We start from the raw sequence: 22020 nt of genomic DNA, 5'->3' as shown, positions 1-22020 counted from the left end.
ATCCAGTTCTTGTTCTTTGGTTCTGTCTTCAATATGCTTCTCCCAATTGCCCAACCTTCTAGAATCTGCCTCCATTTCCAGCCCTATGATTGTCTTCAACTAACCAACTGGTTTTGATTTCCCTCTTTTGACCTTTGGCTCTCTCTGAAATAAACTCATACATATCCTAAGACCCATCTCAGTTTTGGCTGCTTCAGGTAATCACCACCTCTCCATCCCCATGACATCCGCATCTGCGTTGCTCTTCCCTACCAAACTGAGGACTGGGCTGGTCTTGGCTTCTCTCTTATGGGAAATCTCAGCATCCCACGTAAGTACCATCGATGCTCATGTAGCCGCCACAAGAAGCCTTCTTAGTGGAACACCGTAAGTCAAATCTTCATATCATGCTTTCACAAAAGATAGCTTACCATAATATATCAACTCCCAGTGCTAAACATGAAGAAGAAAACTAGTATAACACATTTAAAAATGTTATTGATATTTTAATTCCTTTCTAAATTTTTATTCATTGTAAGATATTATTTAAAATTATTTTTTGGCCTTGCCATGTGGCTTGTAGGACCCGAGCAGGGACCGAACCTGTGTCCCCTGTAATGAAAGCGGGGAGTCCTAACCAGTGGACTATCAGGGAATTACCAGAAGACGTTATTTGTAAAAAATCAATAAGATCTTTCTTACTGCTGGATTTGGAGAAAAGTGACATTGGGTAAAAAATTATTGAACAAAGTTTGGGACACAATTACTGATAGTATAGGAATATATTGTCAATATGGAAGATCATCACATCACCACAAGCGTGCCTTACCCTATTATGGCAGGATAGCTGCCATCGGGTTTAGTATCATCCAATGTATAGGCAACTGGAGCTTCCTCTCCTTCAATAATCATGCTTCCACAGTAATCTTGGAGAAAAACAAAATGGAAAAAGACATTCATCACCCTATAAAACTACCTGTAGCAGTTATAATGAAGCATACAGTTTTCAATTTGAGAAGCCCAAAGGATGAAAATAAGACCTGTACTCTAAATATATGAAGGCAAATCAAACTGATGTTTGGAAAGTGAAGGAGCCAACATTTGGTGAAAAACTCAAATGCTAAGTTCCTCTCTGCAAAGAAGCAATGTGATATCATGAATTAATCTAGGCCACCATTAAACAAAATCTTGTTTTCCCTTACTGTTACCACCTGTGTCCCCATTTCTTTTTTCACAATAAATTACATAAAACCAAAGATGTGTCGAAGACATGCTAGTCTATTCCTGTAAAATAGAGGGCACTGAACATTCACACTTTATGAGGGGCCACTTAGATGGTGCTAGAGATAAAGAACCTATCTGTCAATGTAAGAGACATAAGAGATGTGGGTTCGATCCCTGGGTCAGGAAGATCCCCTGGAGGAGGGTATGGCAACCCACTCCAATATTCCTGCCTGGAGAATCTCATGGAGAGAGGAGCCTGGGAGGTTATTGTCCAAAGGGCCGCAAAGAGTCAGATATGACTGAAGTGCCATAGCACACACGTACTTATTCTAACTAGTTCTTGATTATCTGTAGATAGGGCAGAGAGCATTTCATACAGCACCTCCAGAATAACTTGGGAAACAATTTCAGCTCATTCTGGACAAACGTGCTTATCTGATTCCCCTCCTGAACAAAAAAGATATGTAATTTTATCAAAAGAATACAACAGAGCAATGGTGAAAATGTCAGGGCAGAATTTTAAATGTTAGAATAAGATCCGACTACAGTGTACCACTCTTCCTGCTCCATCATTTACTAGGAAATTGGGCTTGTTTGAACAAAATTATGGTGGGAAACCTTGGAACAAAGGTTGTATAGAAAATCCAATGAGAGGGCTTCAAAATGAGGAATAAAGAACTTGGAGGATATGCAATGTCCCCAACTTGTGTGTGAGCAGGCACACCTATAGATCTTTTAACCTGCATTTGCTTCTCTGTTTCCCTTCATGACCCTCCCCACTTTGCATCTGTGAGAATCAACATCCGAGTTGGCCATTGGATTGAGGGGCACTTGCATGTCCCTCAGGTGTACTGGGGCTAGAAAAAACATTGAGAAAAGCTGAACTACGGGGAGAAGAAATGTTTAAAGTCTGTCTGAGAATTTAAGATTTAAGAACACAAGAGAAATAGCTAAGGAATCACCATGTTATAAGAAGACAAAAAAGAAGATAGGATGTGATAAGAGAAAAGAGCAAGGGCACACTAGTCACATAGTCAGCTGAACTGGCTGGGGTGGAGGCCCTGCTTCCTGGGCAGAGACGCTGCTTGGCCTCTGTACCACCCAGGTGCACTGGGAGGAAGCAAAGGACCACGGGGCAGAGAGAAGAGTCCTGTTCATGCCAGCACAAGTCATGTGAGAACAGTACTATTTCTGTCATTTGTAGGTAGAAAGCTGAGGAGTTCTGCCCATGCATAGGGGACTTCTGATTAACTTGGTCCAGCCTTACTCTTAAAAAGGGGCATTCAAGGATATCTAGACATTTAACAAAGTCTTTTAACAAAAGAAGCAAACAAAAGCAGAAACGAACTAACACAAAAAGGAACCCTCAGGAAAAAAAGACAAAGAGTAGAAGTACCCCCCAAAGTGACAAGTAACATCCTCAGGGAGAAAAGAGAAGATATTGTACCTATGGTCAGTGATAAAGAGGACTATTCCCAGGTGGCGCTAGTGGTTTAAAAAAAAATAAAATAAAACCTGCCTGCCAACCCAGAAGATGTAAGAGATGTGGGTTCGAACCTTGGGTCAGGAAGATCCCCTGGAGGAGGGTATGGCAACCCACTCCAATATTGTTGCCTGTAGAATCCCATGGACAGAGGAGCCTGATGGGCTACAGTCTATAGAGTCTCACAGATTTGGACACGACTGAAATGACTTAGTACATGCATGCAAAGAGGACTATTCAGAATCAAATAATACAGGAGAAGCTTTTTTTAGTGTGGGAGTGTGGAAGGAGGAATGCTGAGCTGATGATCACATTCATCTGGAAGAATGACTGATATTTACCAAGGACAAAATTATAGGAAAAATAATGAAGAGAGAATGTGTATGCTTGCTAAGTTGCTTCAGTGTTGTGTGACTCTTTGGGACCCTATGGACTGTAGCCCTCCAGGCTCCTCTGTCCATGGGATTTCCCAGGCTCAAATACTGGAGTGGGTCTCCATGCCCTCCTCCAGATGATCTTCCTGACCCAGGAATCCAACCTACATTTCCTGCACTGCAGGCGGATTCTTTACTGCTGAGCCACTGGGTAAGCCCCTTTTATATAGTGTGCTACAAAAAAACACATTTGTAACCCAGTGACAAAGATCAGAGAAAAAGAATGGTTGGTCCAGAAAAGCACATGTAGATATATTTCCTAGTAGGATGAAACCATCATAAACACATTTTAAAAAATGATGCACTGGAAGAAAATATTTGCAACAAATGCAGAAAAAAAATTAATGAGCACAGGATAAAGAGATAATTGACAAAATGATTTTACATAGTTCTGAAGCCTTATTAATGATAAAAGTTACAGATTTTATCAAAAAGAAATGCTCCTATTCAAATCTTCAGAGCGATACAGAAGAAGCTGTTTATTGCAGCATCGTATATAATAGTAAAAACTTAAAAACAATGGAAATGCCTATTATCAGCATAACTACTGGACACATTTTGATAGAGCCATACAGGGAATTACTATTTATTCACTTGTTGAAATAAAGTAGATTTAAATGCCAAGATGTGGAGAAATGTCTGTGGTCATGGAGGGAAGCAGCTTAGCACCAGCAAGCTCTCCATGGTGGGTCATTCTCCGGTTCTTTGGAAAAGATAGATTACTTGCTCAACTGATGCATCAACCCAGTAACAGTCCTAAATAGAATGTCCTGCAAAGGCGGAGGATTAGGAGGCTGCAATGTGGTGGAAAGGGGTAGATATAGTAAGAACTGTCCGAAGGGAAAAATGTGGAACTTTCCCCACTTTGCCTGCAGCACAACCTTCCTCTCATCTTCTGTAATCCTCATTTCAGTCCACCCTTCTCTTTGCCCTCAGTCTCAGGTACTGACTGTTCTTACCTGGCCTCCTCTTGGAAGAAAAGGAACTGTGATGAGGGTAAATGTGGTAAGACTCTAGCATTGTGCTGTTCAATATAGTAGGCATGTGTGGCTTTTGTACATTTGAATTTTTTTTCTTTTTTTAAGCTTTTAAATTTCATATTGGAGTAAAGTTGATTAACAATGTTGTGATATTTTCACACACCGAGGAAATCAGAATTGAAAGAGACACGTGTACCCCAATGTTCATCGCAGCACTGTTTATAATACCCAGGACATGGAAGCAACCTAGATGTCCATCAGCAGACAAATGGATAAGAAAGCTGTGGTACATATACACAATGGAATATTACTCAGACATCAAAAAGAATACACTTGAATCAGTTCTGATGAGGTGGATGAAACTGGAGCCTATTATACAGAGTGAACTAAGCCAGAAAGAAAAACATCAATACAGTATACTAATGCATATATATGGAATTTAGAAAGATGGTAACGATAACCCTGTTTGCGAGACAGCAAAAGAGACACAGATGTATAGAAGAGTCTTTTGGACTCTGTGGGAGAGGGCGAGGGTGGGATGATATGGGAGAATGGCATTGAAACATGTAAATTATCACATGTGAAATGAATTGCCAGTCCAGGTTCGATGCATGATACAGGGTGCTCGGGGCTGGTGCACTGGGATGACCCTGGGGGATGGGATGGGGAGGGAGGTGGGAAGGGGGTTCAGGATGGGGAACACATGTACACCCATGGCGGATTCATGTCAATGTATGGCAAAACAAATACAATATTGTAAAGTAAAAAAATTAATTAATTAAAGAAAACAATGTTGTGATATTTTCAAAGGTATAGCAAAGTGACTCAGTTAATGCATTAATATATATATATACGTATCTATTCTTTTTCAGATTCTTTTCCCATTTAGGTTATTATAGAATATTGAGCCGAGTTCCCTGTGCTATACATTTAAGACCTTGTTGGTTATCTATTTTAAACAGAGCAGTATGTACATGTCAATCCCAAACTCCCTAACCATCCCTCCCTACAACCTTTCCCCACAGGGTAACCATAAATTCGTTCTCTAAGTCTGTGAGTCTGTCTCTGTTTTGTAAATAAATTCATTTGTATTTTTTTCTTTTTAGATTCCACATGTAAGTCATATCCTATGGCATTTGTCTTTGTCTGGCTTACTTCACTCAGTGTGATAATCTCTAGGTCCATCCATGCTGATACAAATGGCATTATTTCTCTCTTTTTAATGGCTGCATAATATTTTTAAATTTAAAGCAATTAGAATGAAGTAGCCATGTGTGGCTTCTTACATTTGACTTTAAAGCAATTAAAATGAAACAAAATTGAAAAATTCAGGTCCTCAGTCTCATTAGCTACATTTCAAGTATTCAATTCTCAACACAAGTGACCAGTGGATGCTGTACTGGAGCAAATCACTCTGGAACATTTCCATCGTTGCAGAATCTAGTATTTTAGTGGGCATCTCTGTAATGTTCTATCCAGCAGAGCAACACACTTATTGAATATCTATTTTACACAGTAGAATCCTGACACAAGGGAGAAACTGCCTGGAAATTTTCAGAATCCCCATCTTTGTGAATGGCTTTATAAACTCGTACTTTAAAAAAATTGTATCAGAAAGTGTTAATAATCTATTTTCACAAAACTTTGTGAAAGGATTGAGTAAACATTATATTGAATTATGATGTGCTGTGCTAAATTGCCTCAGTCGTGTATGACTCTTTGAAACCCCATGGACTGTGGCCCACCAGACTCCTCTGTCCATGGGGATTCTCCAGGCAAGAATACTGGAGTGGGTTGCCATTTCCTCCTCCAGGGAATCTTCCCAACCCAGGGATCGAACCAGGGTCTCTTACATTGGCAGGCACGTTCTTTACCCCTAGCACCACCTGGGAAGCCCATATTGAATCATAAAAAGAGTTAATCATATTGTAAGGAAAGTTAATTCCATGAGTGTGTGCCAATGTACTTTACTTGATGGAACTGACCTTAGAACCTGGATGAATGTTTTATGCCCGCATGCTAACAAAAACAGTTATACACAAATGTGTAACTTTGCACCAAGTTTCTGGGACCTTCTACCAAAGAAAAGTACTCACCCATATTTCTCCAGAAGGGCTCTTTATAATAAACTATACTCTTGATGACTGAACCCAAAGGCACACGAGTGATCAGTTGATTTCTCATCATTGGCAGAGGAGGACTGAAGTGAATCTTCATGCCCAGAACAGGAGGAACAGCGCTAATCACGTACTTAGCCTGGAAAAAAAAAATGTTGTGATTAAACATTGTTGGTGGGTTGTTTTTGCTCTTTTTTTTTTTTTAATGTTTCTCCCTCATTTTACCTTTGTCCCCCACTTAATCTCTTCTTAACAGAGAAACTAGAAGGGCCCTGTTAAAATCAAAATGAGCTCTGATTGTTCCTTAGTTCAAAACCTCCAATGACTTCCCATCACACTTGGAGTCAAAGCCAAGTTCCTCACAGTCACTTTCAAGGCCATATATGAGAGGAACCCCTGTCACATCTCTGATCTCATCTTCTGTTACTCTTCCCCACAATCCTCTTAATATCACCATTTTTACTACCTTGCTATTACTTCATTATGCCAGGCTTGCTCCTACCTCAGAGCCTTTGCACTGATGTTCAGTCTATCTGAAAAATTATTCCCCAGAGAGCCACCTGGCTCAATCTATCATCTCGTTGGGTTCTGCCCTCAAACATCACCTTCTGAGTGAGACCTTCCTTGATGACCTTATTTCAAATTGCATGACCAATGGCCCACCCCACCTCTGGTATCATCCCCCTGTCCCTTCCCTGCTTGGTTTTTTCCACAGTACTCATCACTATCGGGCATTGTCTATGTTTTAACTATATATTTGATTACAGCTTTTCTCCTTCACTAGAACATAAATCACATGAAAGCAGGCAATTTTATCTGTTTTGTTCACTGCTATGTTTCCAACTCCTAGAATAATGCCAGGCACATAGGCAGCACTTGATATGTATCAAATCAATGCTTTCTTTGGTTTTCTAATTCTGCAGGAGCCCAATACAGAGGATTGATAATATATATTTTATAAATTTTCCAACTTAGCCCCAAATATTATGGTTCTATTTTCCTTTCTTTCAGATAGAGGTAGCTTTTTCACTTTGGGCAAAGGCATTGTCTGTGAAGTCTGGAATATTCTTGGCTTTATTTACGCTCTGGTTACCTATGGTACTCTGGTCTCCTCCACCTGGTTTAAGGCTCTTGGTTACCTCGTACAATTCATGGTTTAGGGTCTCCACAAGGACATTTTCTCCTGTCTGGTCAATGTGGATCACAGGCCTCTCCAGCTTCACTTGATCCCCCAGGAGTTCCATTATCCGCTCACTCACTTGACCAGATCCACCCACAAATTTCCTCTCCTGGAAAGAAAAAACAAAAGGACCCAAGGAGTGAGTAGGAAATATAAAAATAGACACAAATTGCTAAATTGTTAGTTTTCCTCACACATCTTTACTGTGTGAGGTATTTAGCTTCATGTTGCTCTCCTGGCTGTTTTTTTTTCACCTTTGTTTTCTAACTAATGATGGATGCATCTGTCCTCAGTAGCTTAAGTCACGTCCTACTCCTTGAGACCCCATGGCCTGTAGCCTGCCAGGCTCCTCTGTCCATGGGATTCTCTAGGCAAGAATACTGGAGTGGGAAGCCATTCCCTCCTCCAGGGGATCCTCCCAACCCAGGGATCCAACTTGGGTCTCCTGCATTGCAGGCAGATTCTTTACCACTAGTGCCACCTAGGAAGCCGCTTTCAACAAAATCACCAGTTTTCTAACAGTCACATTTCATGCTATGTTCTGATGGGCTCCTAGGCGCCAAACTCAGGTAGACATCCTCAGCCTGACTCCCAAGTCCCACCTGCCTGGCCACTGCCCCTGCTCTGTGCCGTACCTGCATCCTTTGATTGGGTTGCTGGGTCAACCACTTGCCTGAGCCCACACAGGCCTGTTTCCCCTTTCCTTGTCACTCAGCCTCAGAACCTTGCTGGCCTACCCATCCCCAGGCCAACTTACTCCCTGTTACAGTCTGTCTGTCTCACCCTGGGTCAGGTACCTGCTGTCTCTGTGGTCACTGAGGTCATTCCACCTCCCTGCACCCCCTTGTCCCAAGCCCAGGAAAACGCTTCAAAATGTTCTGCATGATTGTACATACAGTTGAGCTGACCACTTCCTCCTACATGTTCGGTTCAGCTAAATTTTAAAAAGACTATTTCAAATAGTTCTCAGAAGAAGGTGAAGGAGAAAGAGAATGGAGTGGAAGAAGGAGAAGGGAGATGAGAGAAAGGAAGGGGGAGGAAGAGTAAGGAGAGAAAAGGAAAATGGCTGTCAAGCCGATTATCTAAGAACTCTAATCCATTTCCTACGGTGCCCAGCACAGCCCCTTATACAAGGCTGGGGTTCAGGAAATAAGCAATGAATGAATTCCATGTGGTGTATGTGTTTTTAATTGAAAATATATTTCTGATTTTCTCTGTTGAGCTTTCTAAGAAGTACCCAGTTCATCAGCTGGTCTCTTGCAAACATATTAATCATCGGATGTATATCCAAATGGAAGATTGCAAAAGTATATTAAAAAGCCTAATTTTAAAATGCTATTGGCCACTGGGTTGTGACATTTGGTACCTAACAACAGACTCCCCCTTTCAAAAGTCACTTTGAGCTGCTATGCTTAAACTCCAAAAGCCACAAGCGTGCCTCCAGCTCTGTCTGTTCATGACTGAAGGATGGATGATAGCAATCTTTCAATTGGGCAGTGGTAGTTTTTTATCGGAATGGTCTGGGTATGAATGGGTACCTGCCCTCCATTGGATGTTGAGAAGATCCTGGTCGTGCCCCCACACTGCTTAACATACCACAGGAACCAGAGAGCGGAGACCTCATGGATCTCTGCAGAGACGCAAAGGTTCACAAAGAGAATAGCAAGCTGCTTCGAAGATCTGCTCAGGAAGAAATAAGAGCAACATTGACAAATGCAGGGGAGATCTTCTTCATTGTCCGGAAATTATTCAAATAGCAAACCTACTTGGCTAAGTGGAATGCAATTTGGCAAGTTGCAAAAATTCGTAATCACTAGAATTTAATATTATAAAACATGACATCAGAGATTTGGGAAATAAGAGATATATTTTCCCCTTCATCAAAAGACCTAACTCAGAATCAGGCTTCTCTGGTGGCTCAGGTAGTAAAGAATCTGCCTGCAATGCAAGAGACCCAGGTTCAATCCCTCAGTCGCAAAGATTCCCCTGGAGAAGGAAATAGCTACCCACTCCAGTATTCTTGTCTGGAGAATCCGATGGACAGAGGAACCGAGTGGGCTACAGTCCATGGGGTCACAAAGAGTCAGGCATGACTTTCCACACACTTGCTACTCTTCCAGTCATCCCCATCTCAGTAAAAGGCATCACCATTCATCCACTTGGTAAGGCCAACACTAGAGAAATCAACTTTAATTTCTCTTTCCATCACACTCCCTCCCACCCAATCCATTGGGAAGTCCTATTGTTTCTCACCACATCACTCCATCTTCATCACTACCAATTTGGCAACCTCTCTTGCCAAGGTTATTGCAATTACTTCCTCCAGACTGGTTCCTAGACAAGGTTCCACTTGTCCACACCTAATATCTATTTACCATGCTTGAAGCCAAAATCTTTTTATTGCCTTTGCCTCTGTGATGCTCTTTTTCAAGTGTAAATCAAGTCATGTCACCCCCCCTTCTTAAAACTTTCCAGTGGCATCCTTTCAAAACCAGAATAAGATTCAGATCTTTTACCATAGCCTTCAAAGTCCTAAGTGGTTTAACCCATTCCTATGTTTTCTATTTCATCCCGTACCTTCTCTACTTATTATAATATCTCCTCAGAAAGACGAACTCTTTTTTTAAACTAAATTTTAAAATTTTTGTTTAGTTAGTTAATTCTGTAGTTACTTTTGGCTGTGCTAGATCTCCATCGTTGTGCGGGTTTCTCTCTAGTTGCAGCTAGTGGAGACTACTCTCTAGTTGCGGTGTGCAGGTTTCTCACTGCGGGGGTTCTCTTGTTGTGGAGCAGGGGCTCTAGGGCTGTGTGGGCTCAGTAGCTGTGGCACATGGGCCTAGTTACTCTATGGCATGTGGGATACGGGTTCGATCCCTGGTTGAGGAGGATCCCACATGCCACAGAGCAACCAGGCCCATGGACCACCAGCGAAGCCCCAAATGAACTCTTACATGTTCATGAAAGTGAGCACCAGCTTCTATATTCCCAGCACACTGGCATTCTCTATCATTTGACCACAATATCATTTAAACTCTTTTCATGGTCTTATCTTAATTATTGGTTTATTATTTTTTTATTTCCGTCTCCCACACTAGAATATCATCAGTGAGAAGGGAATCTTAACTTTTTTGCTCACCTTAGTGTCCTCTTTAATAAAATAGTCTGGCACATAGTAAGCATTTAATAGATTACTTGTAATATGACTGAATGAACACACATTGATGAGAAATATCAATTCAACATTACTTTCATTTTATTTATTTATTTGGCCATGCCACACAACTTGCAGAGCTTCACTCATGTCTCAGGAGTAAGGAATCTACCTGCCAGTGCAGCAGATGCAGGAGACTCAGGTTTGATCCCTGGGTCAGGAGGATCCCATGGGGAAGGAAATGGCAACCCATTCCAGTATTCTTGCCTGGAAAATCCCATGGGCAGAGGAGCCTGGCAGGCTACAGTCCACGGGGTGGCAAAGGGTTGGACACAACTGAGCAACTAAACAACAAAACAACTTGTGGGATCTCAGTTTCCCAACCAGGGGTTGAAGCTGTGCCACAGCCTGGAATCCTTAACTACTAGGCCACTAGGGGGAACTCCCTAAACATTATTTTTAAATGATCTATAAGCAAGGAGATCAAACCAGTCAACCCTAAAGGAAATTAGTCCTGAATATTCATCAGAAGAACTGAAGTTAAAGCTGAAACTCCAATACTTTGGCCACCTGATGCAAAGAACTGACTCACTGGAAAAGACCCTGCTACTGGGAAAGACTGAAGGCAGTAGGAGAAGGGGACTACAGAGGATGAGATGGTTGGATGGCATCACCGACACAATGGACATGAGGTTGAGCAAGCTCAGGGAGTGTGCTGCAGTCCGAATCAGACACGACTGAATGACTGAACTGAACTGATAATGCTCAAAGGATATGCTAGGTGATGTACCAAGTGCAAAATTAGTCACAGTTAGCTATTCAGTTATTTTACCACCTAATGGAAGACCAGCCCAAAGAATGGAAGAGGCAAAAAAGAGATGAACTTTTGCTTGAGGTTGGCAGGTAAATGATGAGAAGTTATGTCCTACCTGTAGCCACACCAGAAGTTGAAAGATCTCATGCAATTCCAACAACTCAGTTACATCTAACAGATCCTAAAATTAACCAGGAGCAATGTGTACTCTGGAATATCTTTAATTAGGACCAACCCCGCTTTTGACTTTGACATAAAGTTTGCATGCTGTTTTACATCTGAGGCAGAATTTGCTACCTGGTAATGGGGAAATAGATGGGGAAACAGTGGAAAGTGTCAGACTTTATTTTGGGGGGCTCCAAAATCACTGCAGATGGTGATTGCAGCCATGAAATTAAAAGACGCTTACTCCTTGGAAGAAAAGTTATGATCAACCTAGATAGCCTATTCAAAAGCAGAGACATTACTTTGCCAACTAAGGTCTGTCTAGTCAAGGCTATGGTTTTTCCCGTGGTCATGTATGGATGTGAGAGTTGAACTGTGAAGAAGGCTGAGCGCCGAAGAATTGATGCTTTTGAACTGTAGTGTTGGAGAAGACTCTTGAGAGTCCCTTGGACTGCAAGGAGATCCAACCAGTCCATTCTGAAGGAGATCAGCCCTGGGATTTCTTTGGAAGGAATGATGCTAAAGCTGAAGCTCCAGTACTTTGGCCACCTCATGTGAAGAGTTGACTCATTGGAAAAGACTTTGATGCTGGGAGGGATTGGGGGCAGGAGGAGAAGGGGACGACCAAGGATGAGATGGCTGGATGGCATCACTGACTTGATGGACGTGAGTCTGAGTGAACTCGGGGAGTTGGTGATGGACAGGGAGGCCTGGCGTGCTGTGATTCATGGGGTCGCAAAGAGTCGGACATGACTGAGTGACTGAACTGAACTGAATGCTGACAATTGGAAAAGGCAATGGCACCCCACTCCAGTGCTCTTGCCTGGAAAATCCCATGGGTGGAGGAGCCTGGTAGGCTGCAGTCCATGGGGTCGCTAAGAGTCAGACACGACTTAGCGACTTCACTTCCACTTTTCACTTTCATGCATTGGAGAAGGAAATGGCAATCCACTCCAGTGTTCTTGCCTGGAGAATCCCAGGGACGGGGGAGCTTGGTGGGCTGCAATCTATGGGATCGCACAGAGTTGGACACGACTGAAGTGACTTAGCAGCAGCAATGCTGACAATGCATGGGATAAATAATACTGTCTTCCACTTATTGAACTCTTTCATACTCCATGGTTTTTTAAATCCACTGTCTTACTGATTTGTTATAAAAATGACAGTTATTATTTTTCCCCAGTTCACAAGCCTCAAAACTGAGTCTCAGGAAGCTCCCTAAATGGTACCACTGTAAACTACATCATACATGATTCAAACCTCATGCTTTTAATATCTCAAAATGCTTTATAATTAATCAGCTGACCTCAAAGGGACGAATCCCCTGACCAAGGGACACCTCTCTACCCTAGTGTACTTTAGCTCTGGAAATTTGTAGAATCACATAACACACACCAGTTACTTATGACAATGTTTGCAACCATAACCACCTGGTAGCACTTTTGTGATAGTCCCCATCATTAAGCCTGAAAATAGTGTAATATATATGTTGAAGTGACTTAAAGTTAGTTTTGCAAGATTCCTCATGATAATGGAAGGGACAGAAATTGCTGACTCATGCTTCCTTTGCAGAGGCAATTTTTGTCATCTATCTAAAGCAAATATCCAAAGAATGGTTTAAAATATTACTTCAAAGTAAAAATATCCTTTACTGTTTCCTGATGTCTTGTTTCCTTTGTTCTTTAATTTATAGGTGAATTCGGACAATATAAGGTAAAGTGAGTCAGCTAGATAACCAACATCAAACATAAAAGTAGTGCTGTGATTGTTACTGTTGCCACTTTGGTGAGAAAGAAATAACTGGTTTGAAATCAAAGGAGATCTATAAGTCATTCTCTCTGAAGGGTCAGGCCATATCTAATGCTTTATTTGATTTACTCTGGGAGCTTTAGTGGGAAAAGAATTAGAAGAAAAATATCTGAGGGATGGAAGGTCAAGGAAGCTAGTGCAATAATATTTTTGTGTTCCTTGCCCTGTTGACTTTTTAAAAGGTAAACATTACTATATTTTCTACATGGAAAAAATAAATATATTTTATAAAATTTGGAAAATTCATAAAAATAAAAAGATGAGAGAATGAGTATCTTCCACATTTCTGCCTCCCTCAAAGATAATCCTAGACTCATTTTGGTGCATTTTTTCCTAGTTATAGATTTTAAAAAGCATATTTACATAGTTGTGACTATATCATAAATTCAATGTGTTTCTTGAAGCATATTATAAAATGATAATAACAGAATGATCAACACTAATCTTTGAATGTATGACTGTACTTTAGTTTGAATCACAGTAGGTTGGATATGGTGGGGATTTTGTTCAGTTCAGTTCAGTCACTCAGTCATGTCTGACTCTTTGTGACCCCATGGACTGCAGCACACTTGACTTCAGGCCTCCCTGTCCATCACCAACTCCTGGAGTTTACCCAAACTCATCTCCATTGAGTTGATGATGCCATCCAACCATCTCACTCTCTGTTGTCCCCTTTCCTTTATTTTATTTATTTTTAAAATATTTATTTGGCTACATTGGATCTTAGTTGCAGCATGTGGGATCTAGTTCCCTGACCAGGTATCAAACCTGGGCCCCCTGCATTGGGAGAGCAGAGGCTTAGCCACTGGACCACCAGAGAAGTCCCAAGGGTTACTTCCTTTAAAACTAGGAAATGATATCATAGTTATCCTGCTTAGGAAAAATTTAAAAATTATCTTGTGTTCATATAGTCCTAACATCTCAGAATGCAGTATTTTGTCAGCCAACAACCTGAAATATTCACTAACAGGAGGACAAGGCCAAGGACTATGACAGAAAAACTCAGATCTCTATGAGACCAAAGAAATATAATTAGTCTTATCTTCAGTGAGCTTTAAAGCTCTCTGGAGAGAGAAGAACTCATGAATTTATTAAAAGCTTTTTATAATGGAAGTTATAAAATAAATGTAGGTAATAAATACTCATTATATTTTGAAAATCTCATGTATAAAATTTAAAACTGAATACTGCAATTTTATTACCAAAAAAAACCCGTTGTATCACAAGCTACATTCTCAAAAAATGTGGTAAATCACATGTGTTAAAATGATGTAATTAATAATAGGCATGATTTCATGACAATAAAAGGGTTTTTACTCTTTCAAAATTGGTTGTTTTCAAAGGCTGAGGACATAAGAGTAGTACATGCTCATCACAAACTATTATATAATAATAATGGCATGATTAAAAACTGGAAGTAACTAAAATGTCTAATGGTAATAGATAAACACATTATAATATTCACTTTTCGTGGAATAGTCTGCAACCATGAAATATGGTGTTTGATGAAGAATTTTAATTACTCGGACAAATGTTTGCACTGTAATATATGTTAAAAAAAAAAGTTCTGATGGATGTCCATTGCTTGCAGTGCATATACTGTTTTCTTTTTAGAAATGAGATCACATTGTACATACTTGATTATAGCCTGCTTTTCTATTTGTTTAATAATACAATTTTTTCAAGCCATTAAATATTCTTCTACAACAACATTTTAAAGATTTTAGGGTATTCCAATTTTCAGACAAAGCATAATTAATTTAACCAATCTTCAATTTGGGGACCTTTCGATTTTCCTTTTAAAAATAATGCTTTGAGGAAATTTCCTGGTGATCCAGTGGTGAGGACTCTGCTTCCACTGTCAAGGGCCTGGGTTTGATTCCTGTTCAGGGAACTAAGGTCCTGCAAGCCATGTGGCCAAAATAATAATGCTTTGAATCTCCCTTTCTCTCTCCTTTTTTCTCTCCTTCTTTAAGCTAAAGTTTTAAAAGTTGAATTTACATATGAAAACGTATGTACATTTTATGTCTTTTAATTATTTCCATATCTCAGATTCAGATATCCCTAAAATCTTTTTTACTTTTAGTTGCCAGAGCTCCAACTTCCCTCTCCAATGCATAGAGAATGAAGATATCAACCTCAGAGTCATATTCCCAACTAATGTTGTTTAGCATGGGCAAATACCCTCATTGCAATTCCATTTTCTTACTTTGTTTACCACAAATTCACCACATGCTTGAGATTCAGTCCTTTCCCTTTTCCCTGCTGTCCAAGATCAGTGAGGCCTCTCCATCATGTCTGTCTATACAGCTTCCACAACTCTGCCAACTGCAATTTAATACTTGACTCATGCACACTTTCTTTCAATGCCACATGTTTCTCCTTAATGGGGAGTAGTCATCCATGTTTCCTGGATACTTGTGAATAACCCAGAGAACTTCTCTAGAAGTTCCTCTTCAAAGCCTTAAAGAGTTGTACCCCATTCCATAGGTGTTTGAAATGTATATCCTGATACACTATCTCCATACCTGACCTTTAGCAAGGAGTACAAAACTATCTTTACTTCAACAGCTTGATAAATGAGATCTTTAAGCTGTTCCCTTTTTAAAAACACATAACATATTTATTTTTAATTATTTATTTATTTATTTTGACCATGCCGTGTAGGATCTTAGTTTCCCCCACCAGGGATTAAAACAGTGCCCCCTGCACTGGAAGCACAGAGTCCTAACTACTGGACCACCAGGGAAGTCTCCCTTTAAGCTGTTCTAAATAAAAGAGATGGCACATTCTATAGCACATTCTGAGGACTTTATGGGCCAATATCACCTTTGTGATGTAAAACTATTTCAAAGAAGTAAGTCTGATGTATAGACACCTTTAGGACATGATCCCAATATTTTTCAGCCCTCCACTTGACCAACTGTGGTTTTAGACATAAAACAGCTCTTTATCTCAGAGCTGCTGAATGGAATTGCTAAATACATCTGAAAGCGGATCACAGTCAATGCCTGTGCCTGATGGCGAGTCTTACTCTGTCCAGCAGATCTTGTCCAGCAACTCCTTCATTGTCATCAGGTCCCACTGTTCTGCAAGGGGTGCCTTCCACGGGGCATCACTGGGAATCTACATTCAGGTGATGATTCAGAGGGGAAAAAACAAATGCAATTTTCCATTTTAAATACCATTTCAATAGTATTAAAAACTCTAACTTAAAGAAAATTTCAAATTCCCTCAATAGTGGTTTTTATTGCACAATCCATTTCCTATTCCTATTCACTCAATCCATATTTAATTTATGCTAACTTTTCCTCTACCATAAATCGACATGATGCTGTAATCAGGTCGTTTCCAAATAACTACTAAGTTACTAATTTAGAGAGAACAATTCAGAAAGTCAACGCCTTAACAAAGATCAGTCAGTTGCACCAAATCATGTTTAAACTGGACCTTCAGGTGGTTTACTTTGTGTGTTTACTTAGGAGATGCAGGTTTGGGCATGGTGATGACTCAAAGATCCAGAAATCTTATTTGCTATTTCTGAAGATATTATATATTAGAAACATTATCACAGGAAGGCTGAATGATATAAAATTTTCCCTCGCCCCCATTGGTAGTATGCAAATAGGAGCCTGTTGGACACCTCATTCTTTTAAGGGTTAGAAACAAGTTCATTCATTCATCTCACAAGTCTTTACTGTGAGTCACTGTGCTATACAATGTGCTAGGCATTGGTGACATGTTTCACCTTCTTTCAAGGACTAAACTTATCATGAAGAATACAAACGTCATCAAAGAAGCTTGTGGAAGTTTTACCTCTCGTCCCATGTCATCCATCGTCCTCCAGAGGTTGTTATGATCTAGGTAGGCAATAGGATTCCACACAGACGGGAATGAGCCCCTGAAGGGGTAGGATTTGCCCTGTGAGATACAAGATATTTTTCAAAGGAAACATTTACTTTGATGGAAAAGTAGTTAAATATGCTAAGCTGTTAAATAGCTGTAAGCAAAATCATGTTATCAGTGTGTGCATGCTAAGTCGTTTCAGTAGTGTCTGACTCTGCAACCCCATGGACTGTAGCCCACCAGGCTCCTCTGTCCATGGGATTCTCCAGGCAAGAATACTGGAGTGAGTTGCCATTTCCTCCTCCAAGGGATTTTCCTCACCCAGGGATCGAACCCAGGTCTCCTAAATTTCCTGCGTTAGCAGGAGAGTTCTTAACCACTAGCACCACCTGGGAAGCCCCCTATCAGTTTGTGATAGATACTCAAATGTTTTAGTTCCTTGTGTCCTCAGAACTTAACTTTTAAGCATGAAGATTTCCAGCAGAATTCCCTATTACTAAATAAATTTGGTGCCACACGCAACATAATAGAGAAGCTTCTTTCTGAAACTGGAACTCTTACCATGTAAAATATAAATGCCAGTACAGAAGTGAGGTTACCTAATCTCATTTTCCAATGGTACTTACAAATATCTCAGAGCCAGGATATCCCTGCATGGTGGAGGGTCAGAAAATAGAAACTATAAATATTACACAAGTTAGAAGGGGATGGAAAACCAATTGCTGGAATGCAAATATCTCTAGGGAGAGTCACAAAAGAGGACCCAGCAAGTTTTTCCCAGGAATAGATGCGCTAGGTCAACACAGGAGTTCCCAAGGATCAAGGTCAAAACAAAAAGAAGAGACAACTTAGGGAGTTCCCTGGTGGTCCAGTTAGGACTCCTAACTTTCACTGTCATGGCCCCAGGTTCAATCCCTGGTTGGGGAACTAAAATCCTGCAAGCAGAGTACAGCCACACACACAATAACAGATGATTTCAAGGATCTCTTTGTGACATGTTTACACTACCTGGTGCTTCCAAGAGAGTAGGGATACCTCAACACAGAGATAAAAGGCATATATTAATATTTCTGCAAAGATTACTAATATGGCAGCATGTAAGTCATCTCTGGGAAACTTGTTAACGCTGGAAGAAAACTACCACTTTTGGTTTATTTGAAAACCTGAGTCAGAAGTCAGGCTGTGTATTCTGACATCATCTTGCAACCAAATTGGAGTAACTCAAGGTCCACAATCAACCCATATCTCACAATAGTCTCAGTCATTCAGCAAAGTTTCATCTCATACTGATTTTGCGCTCACAGAAATGATTTTAATTACAAATGCTATGGTCATATTGCTCTTTCTCCAACAAGGTCCTAAGGTTCTCAGGGAAGAGTTATCATATAGGCTTACTTTTCTTCTTCTATTAGTCAAGATTCTCCAGACAAACAAAGCCAGTTGAATGTGTGTGTATGTGTGTGTGCATGGGAGTGATGAGAGAGATTAATTTAATTTAAGGAATTGGCTCAGGCAATTGTAGAGGCTTGGCAACTCCATAATCTACAGGGCAGGCTGGCTGGCTGGAAATTCAGGGAAGAGTTGCAGTTCAAGTCCAAAGACCATCTGCTAGCAGAGTTCCCTCTTCCTTGGGGAACCTCAGTGTTTTTCTGTTAAAGCCTTTAACTGATTGGATGAGGTCCACTCACATTATGGAGGGGAATTTGCTTTATTCAAAGTCTAATTTAAATGATAATCTCATCTTAAAAAATACCCGCAGAGAAGCATCTAGAAGAGTGTTTGATCAAATATCTGGGTATTGTGGCCTAGCGAAGTTGACACATAAAATTAACTACTACACATTTCAGTTGGCAAAGAATCTATCTGCAGTGCATGAGACCCGGGTTCCATCCCAGGGTCGGGAAGATCCTGGCAAAGGGAATGGCTACCCACTTCAGTATTCTTGCCTGGAGAATTCCATGGACAGAGGATACAGTCCAGGGGGTCACAAAGAGTGGGACACGACTGAGTAACACTTTCACAAGGTATAATTCACATACAATGAAACTATTTTAAATGCACCATTTGGGAGGTTTTTGACACACTGTTATGTACCTGTGTAACCATTATCACAATCAAGATATAAAACATTTCCATCACCCCAGAAAGTTCTCTCCTACCCCTTCCTAGTCAATTCCTATTCCCTTTCTGCCCCCAGACAACCACAGATCAGTTTTTTGTCACTATAGATTGGTTTTGCCTGTTCTAGATTTTTTTTTTTTTACAAATGGAATCATGCAGTATGTGTGATTCCACATTTATCTGGCTTCTTTTGCTCAACATGGTGTTCTTGAGGCTCATCCATGCTGCAGTGTGGTCCTTTTTGATTGCTGAGTGTTTCACTATATGGATGCACCATGGTTTGTTTATCCATTCCTCCGCTGATGATTATTTCCAGTTTTGATTCATTGTGAATAAAGCTATTATGAACATCCTTGTACAGGTCTTTTTGTCACACACACACACATATGTATTTTTTTTCTTTTGAATAAATGCCTAGGAGTGGAATGGCTGAGCTGCACGGTAGCTATACATTGAACTTTTCAAGTTTAATAGTTTCCCAAAGTGATTGTATGCTTTACATTCTCATCAGAAATGTACAAGAGTTCTACTTGCTCCACAGCCTGATCAACACTTGGTTGACTTTTATGCTTTAAGTACCCTTTTGATTTTAGAATATTAGACTGATGGAGAAATTGCAGAGACAGTACAGAAAGTGTCCTTATACCTTTCAACTAGTTTTCCCTAATGCTAATATTGTACATTACCACTGTACATTTCTGAAAACTTGGATCCACAGGATCATTCATTACAAAGGACATGTGAGTCCCACCCCAGCACTGCTTCTCCAAAGCTGATTGACTTGGAACAAGTAAGTTGCTTGATCTCATTAGGCCCCATATATCAATCTTTCCAACTTGACAACTCTTGGCCCTATCATCTTCCTCCAGGAAGTATGTCCAGATTACCACAAACAACTGGTTAGGGGGCCTTCTCCATGTCCCAGAGCTCTCCTGCCACTGACTCCACTGCACCAGTGTCATTTTACCACTCTGTGTTACCCACTGGACTTTAAGCTACAAGATCACACACTCTGGAGCCAATCTTACGATCAAGTCATGTCTCTGCCACTCACTAGCTGTATTCAGCTGCTTAAGCTCTCTGTCCTGTTTATCCATGTGTAAAATGGGATGACAGTCATTACCTCATAGATGTACTGGAAAGATAAAGTGAGATGACTCACGTGAGTTACTCTGACAACTGGCATATTGTCAGTTCTCAACAATGTTACTAATATTCCTGCAGCAGTTACCACTGCTGTAATTATTATTTTTGCATGTCTAGGACCTGTGGGCATAGGTTTCTGGCACACAGTAAGTTCACAATAAATGTTGGATATCATCTCAGGTGTGTGACCTTGAACTTACTTATTTGACACACAATGTCCTAAATTCTAAGAAAGATCTCTGGTCTTAGTCCTTTTGGGCTGCTCTAACAGCAACAACAACAACAAAATACAATACACTGGGTGTTTATGAATAACAGAAATATATTTCTCAAAGTTCTGGAGGTTGGGAAGTTCAAGGTCAAGACACTGGCAAATGTGGTGTCTGGTGAGGACCAACTTCCTGGTTCACAGATGACCATCTTCCTGTTGTATCATCACACAGTAGAAGAGACAAGGGAGCTCTCTAGGTCTCTTTATAAGGGCACTGATCTCATTCATGAGGACTCTGCCCTTATGACCTAATCACCTCCCAAAGGCTCTATCTTCTAATACTATCTCACTGCGGGTTAGGACTTCAATATATGAATTTGAGGGAGGGCACAAACATTTGGTTTATAGCAGGATTCCTATGCTATTATTAACTTCTTTGCTTTTAAGTTCCCTCCCCTGGCCCCTGAAGCTCCCCACCATCAATCCTTGCCCCCCTTCCCACCACACACCAGAGATGCACTTATAAAAGGAGTTAAGAGATAGAACTCCCACAGTAAAGAAATACATCAGGCTACCTCGCAAAGACAGAGTACACCCAAGGCTGGCACTGGAAGACCTCTCCCTGGACTATTTGGGCCTTCTGCCCACAGGTAAAGGAGATCAGAAAGAGGTAAAACCACAAGCAGGTTGAATAATCACCCCTTAAATGGGAAGAACAGCCCATTTTTGCTGCAAAACCCTTTAGGACCAAGAATCAGTTCAATTCAGTTCAGTCGCTCAGTCGTGTCTCACTCTTTGCAACCTCATGGACTGCAGCACGCCAGGCCTCCCTGTCCATCATCAACTCCCGGAGTCCACCCAAACCCATGTCCGTTGTGTCAGTGATGCCATCCAACCATCTCATCCTCTGTTGTCCCCTTCTCTCACCTTCAATCTTTCCCAGCATCAGGGTCTTTTCAAATGAGTCAATTCTTCACATCAAGTGGCCAAAGTATTGGAGTTTCAGCTTCAACATCAGTCCTTCCAATGAACATTCAGGACTGATTTCCTTTAGGATGGACTGGTTGGATGTCCTTACAGTCCAAGGGACTCTCAAGAGCCTTCCCCAATACCACAGTTCAAAGGCATCAATTCTTTGGCACTCAGCTTTCTTTATAGTCCAACTCTCATTTCCATACATGACCACTGGAAAAACCATAACCTTGACTAGATGGACCATTGTTGGCAAAGTAATGTCTCTGCTTTTTAACACACTGTTTAGGTTGGTCATAACTTTTCTTCCAAGAAGCAAGTGTCTTTTTATTTCATGGTTGCAGTCACCATCCGTAGTGATTTTGGAGCCCAAGAAAATAAAGTCTGC

The 22020-nt window shown here is 40.7% G+C and overlaps 1 protein-coding gene across 1 annotated transcript in view; it reads right to left on the bottom strand.

Moving 5' to 3' along the window:
• MAOB (monoamine oxidase B) overlaps positions 1-22020 on the bottom strand; it is a 116138-nt gene that overhangs the window by 13578 nt on the left and 80540 nt on the right. Inside the window, exons 4-9 of the mRNA XM_040266149.1 lie at positions 17153-17257; positions 16371-16462; positions 8936-9077; positions 7357-7506; positions 6197-6356; positions 809-905 (exon numbers count right to left, since the gene is read on the bottom strand). Coding sequence (XP_040122083.1) covers positions 809-905; positions 6197-6356; positions 7357-7506; positions 8936-9077; positions 16371-16462; positions 17153-17257 — 746 coding nt within the window. The remainder of the gene's footprint in view (positions 1-808; positions 906-6196; positions 6357-7356; positions 7507-8935; positions 9078-16370; positions 16463-17152; positions 17258-22020) is intronic.

Source organism: Oryx dammah, unplaced genomic scaffold, assembly GCF_014754425.2.
Source record: "Oryx dammah isolate SB20612 unplaced genomic scaffold, SCBI_Odam_1.1 HiC_scaffold_23, whole genome shotgun sequence".
In the NCBI taxonomy this organism is placed as follows: domain Eukaryota; kingdom Metazoa; phylum Chordata; class Mammalia; order Artiodactyla; family Bovidae; genus Oryx; species Oryx dammah.
The sequence above is the reverse complement of the archived record's forward strand: the minus strand, read 5'-3'. Positions and strand labels throughout refer to the sequence as shown.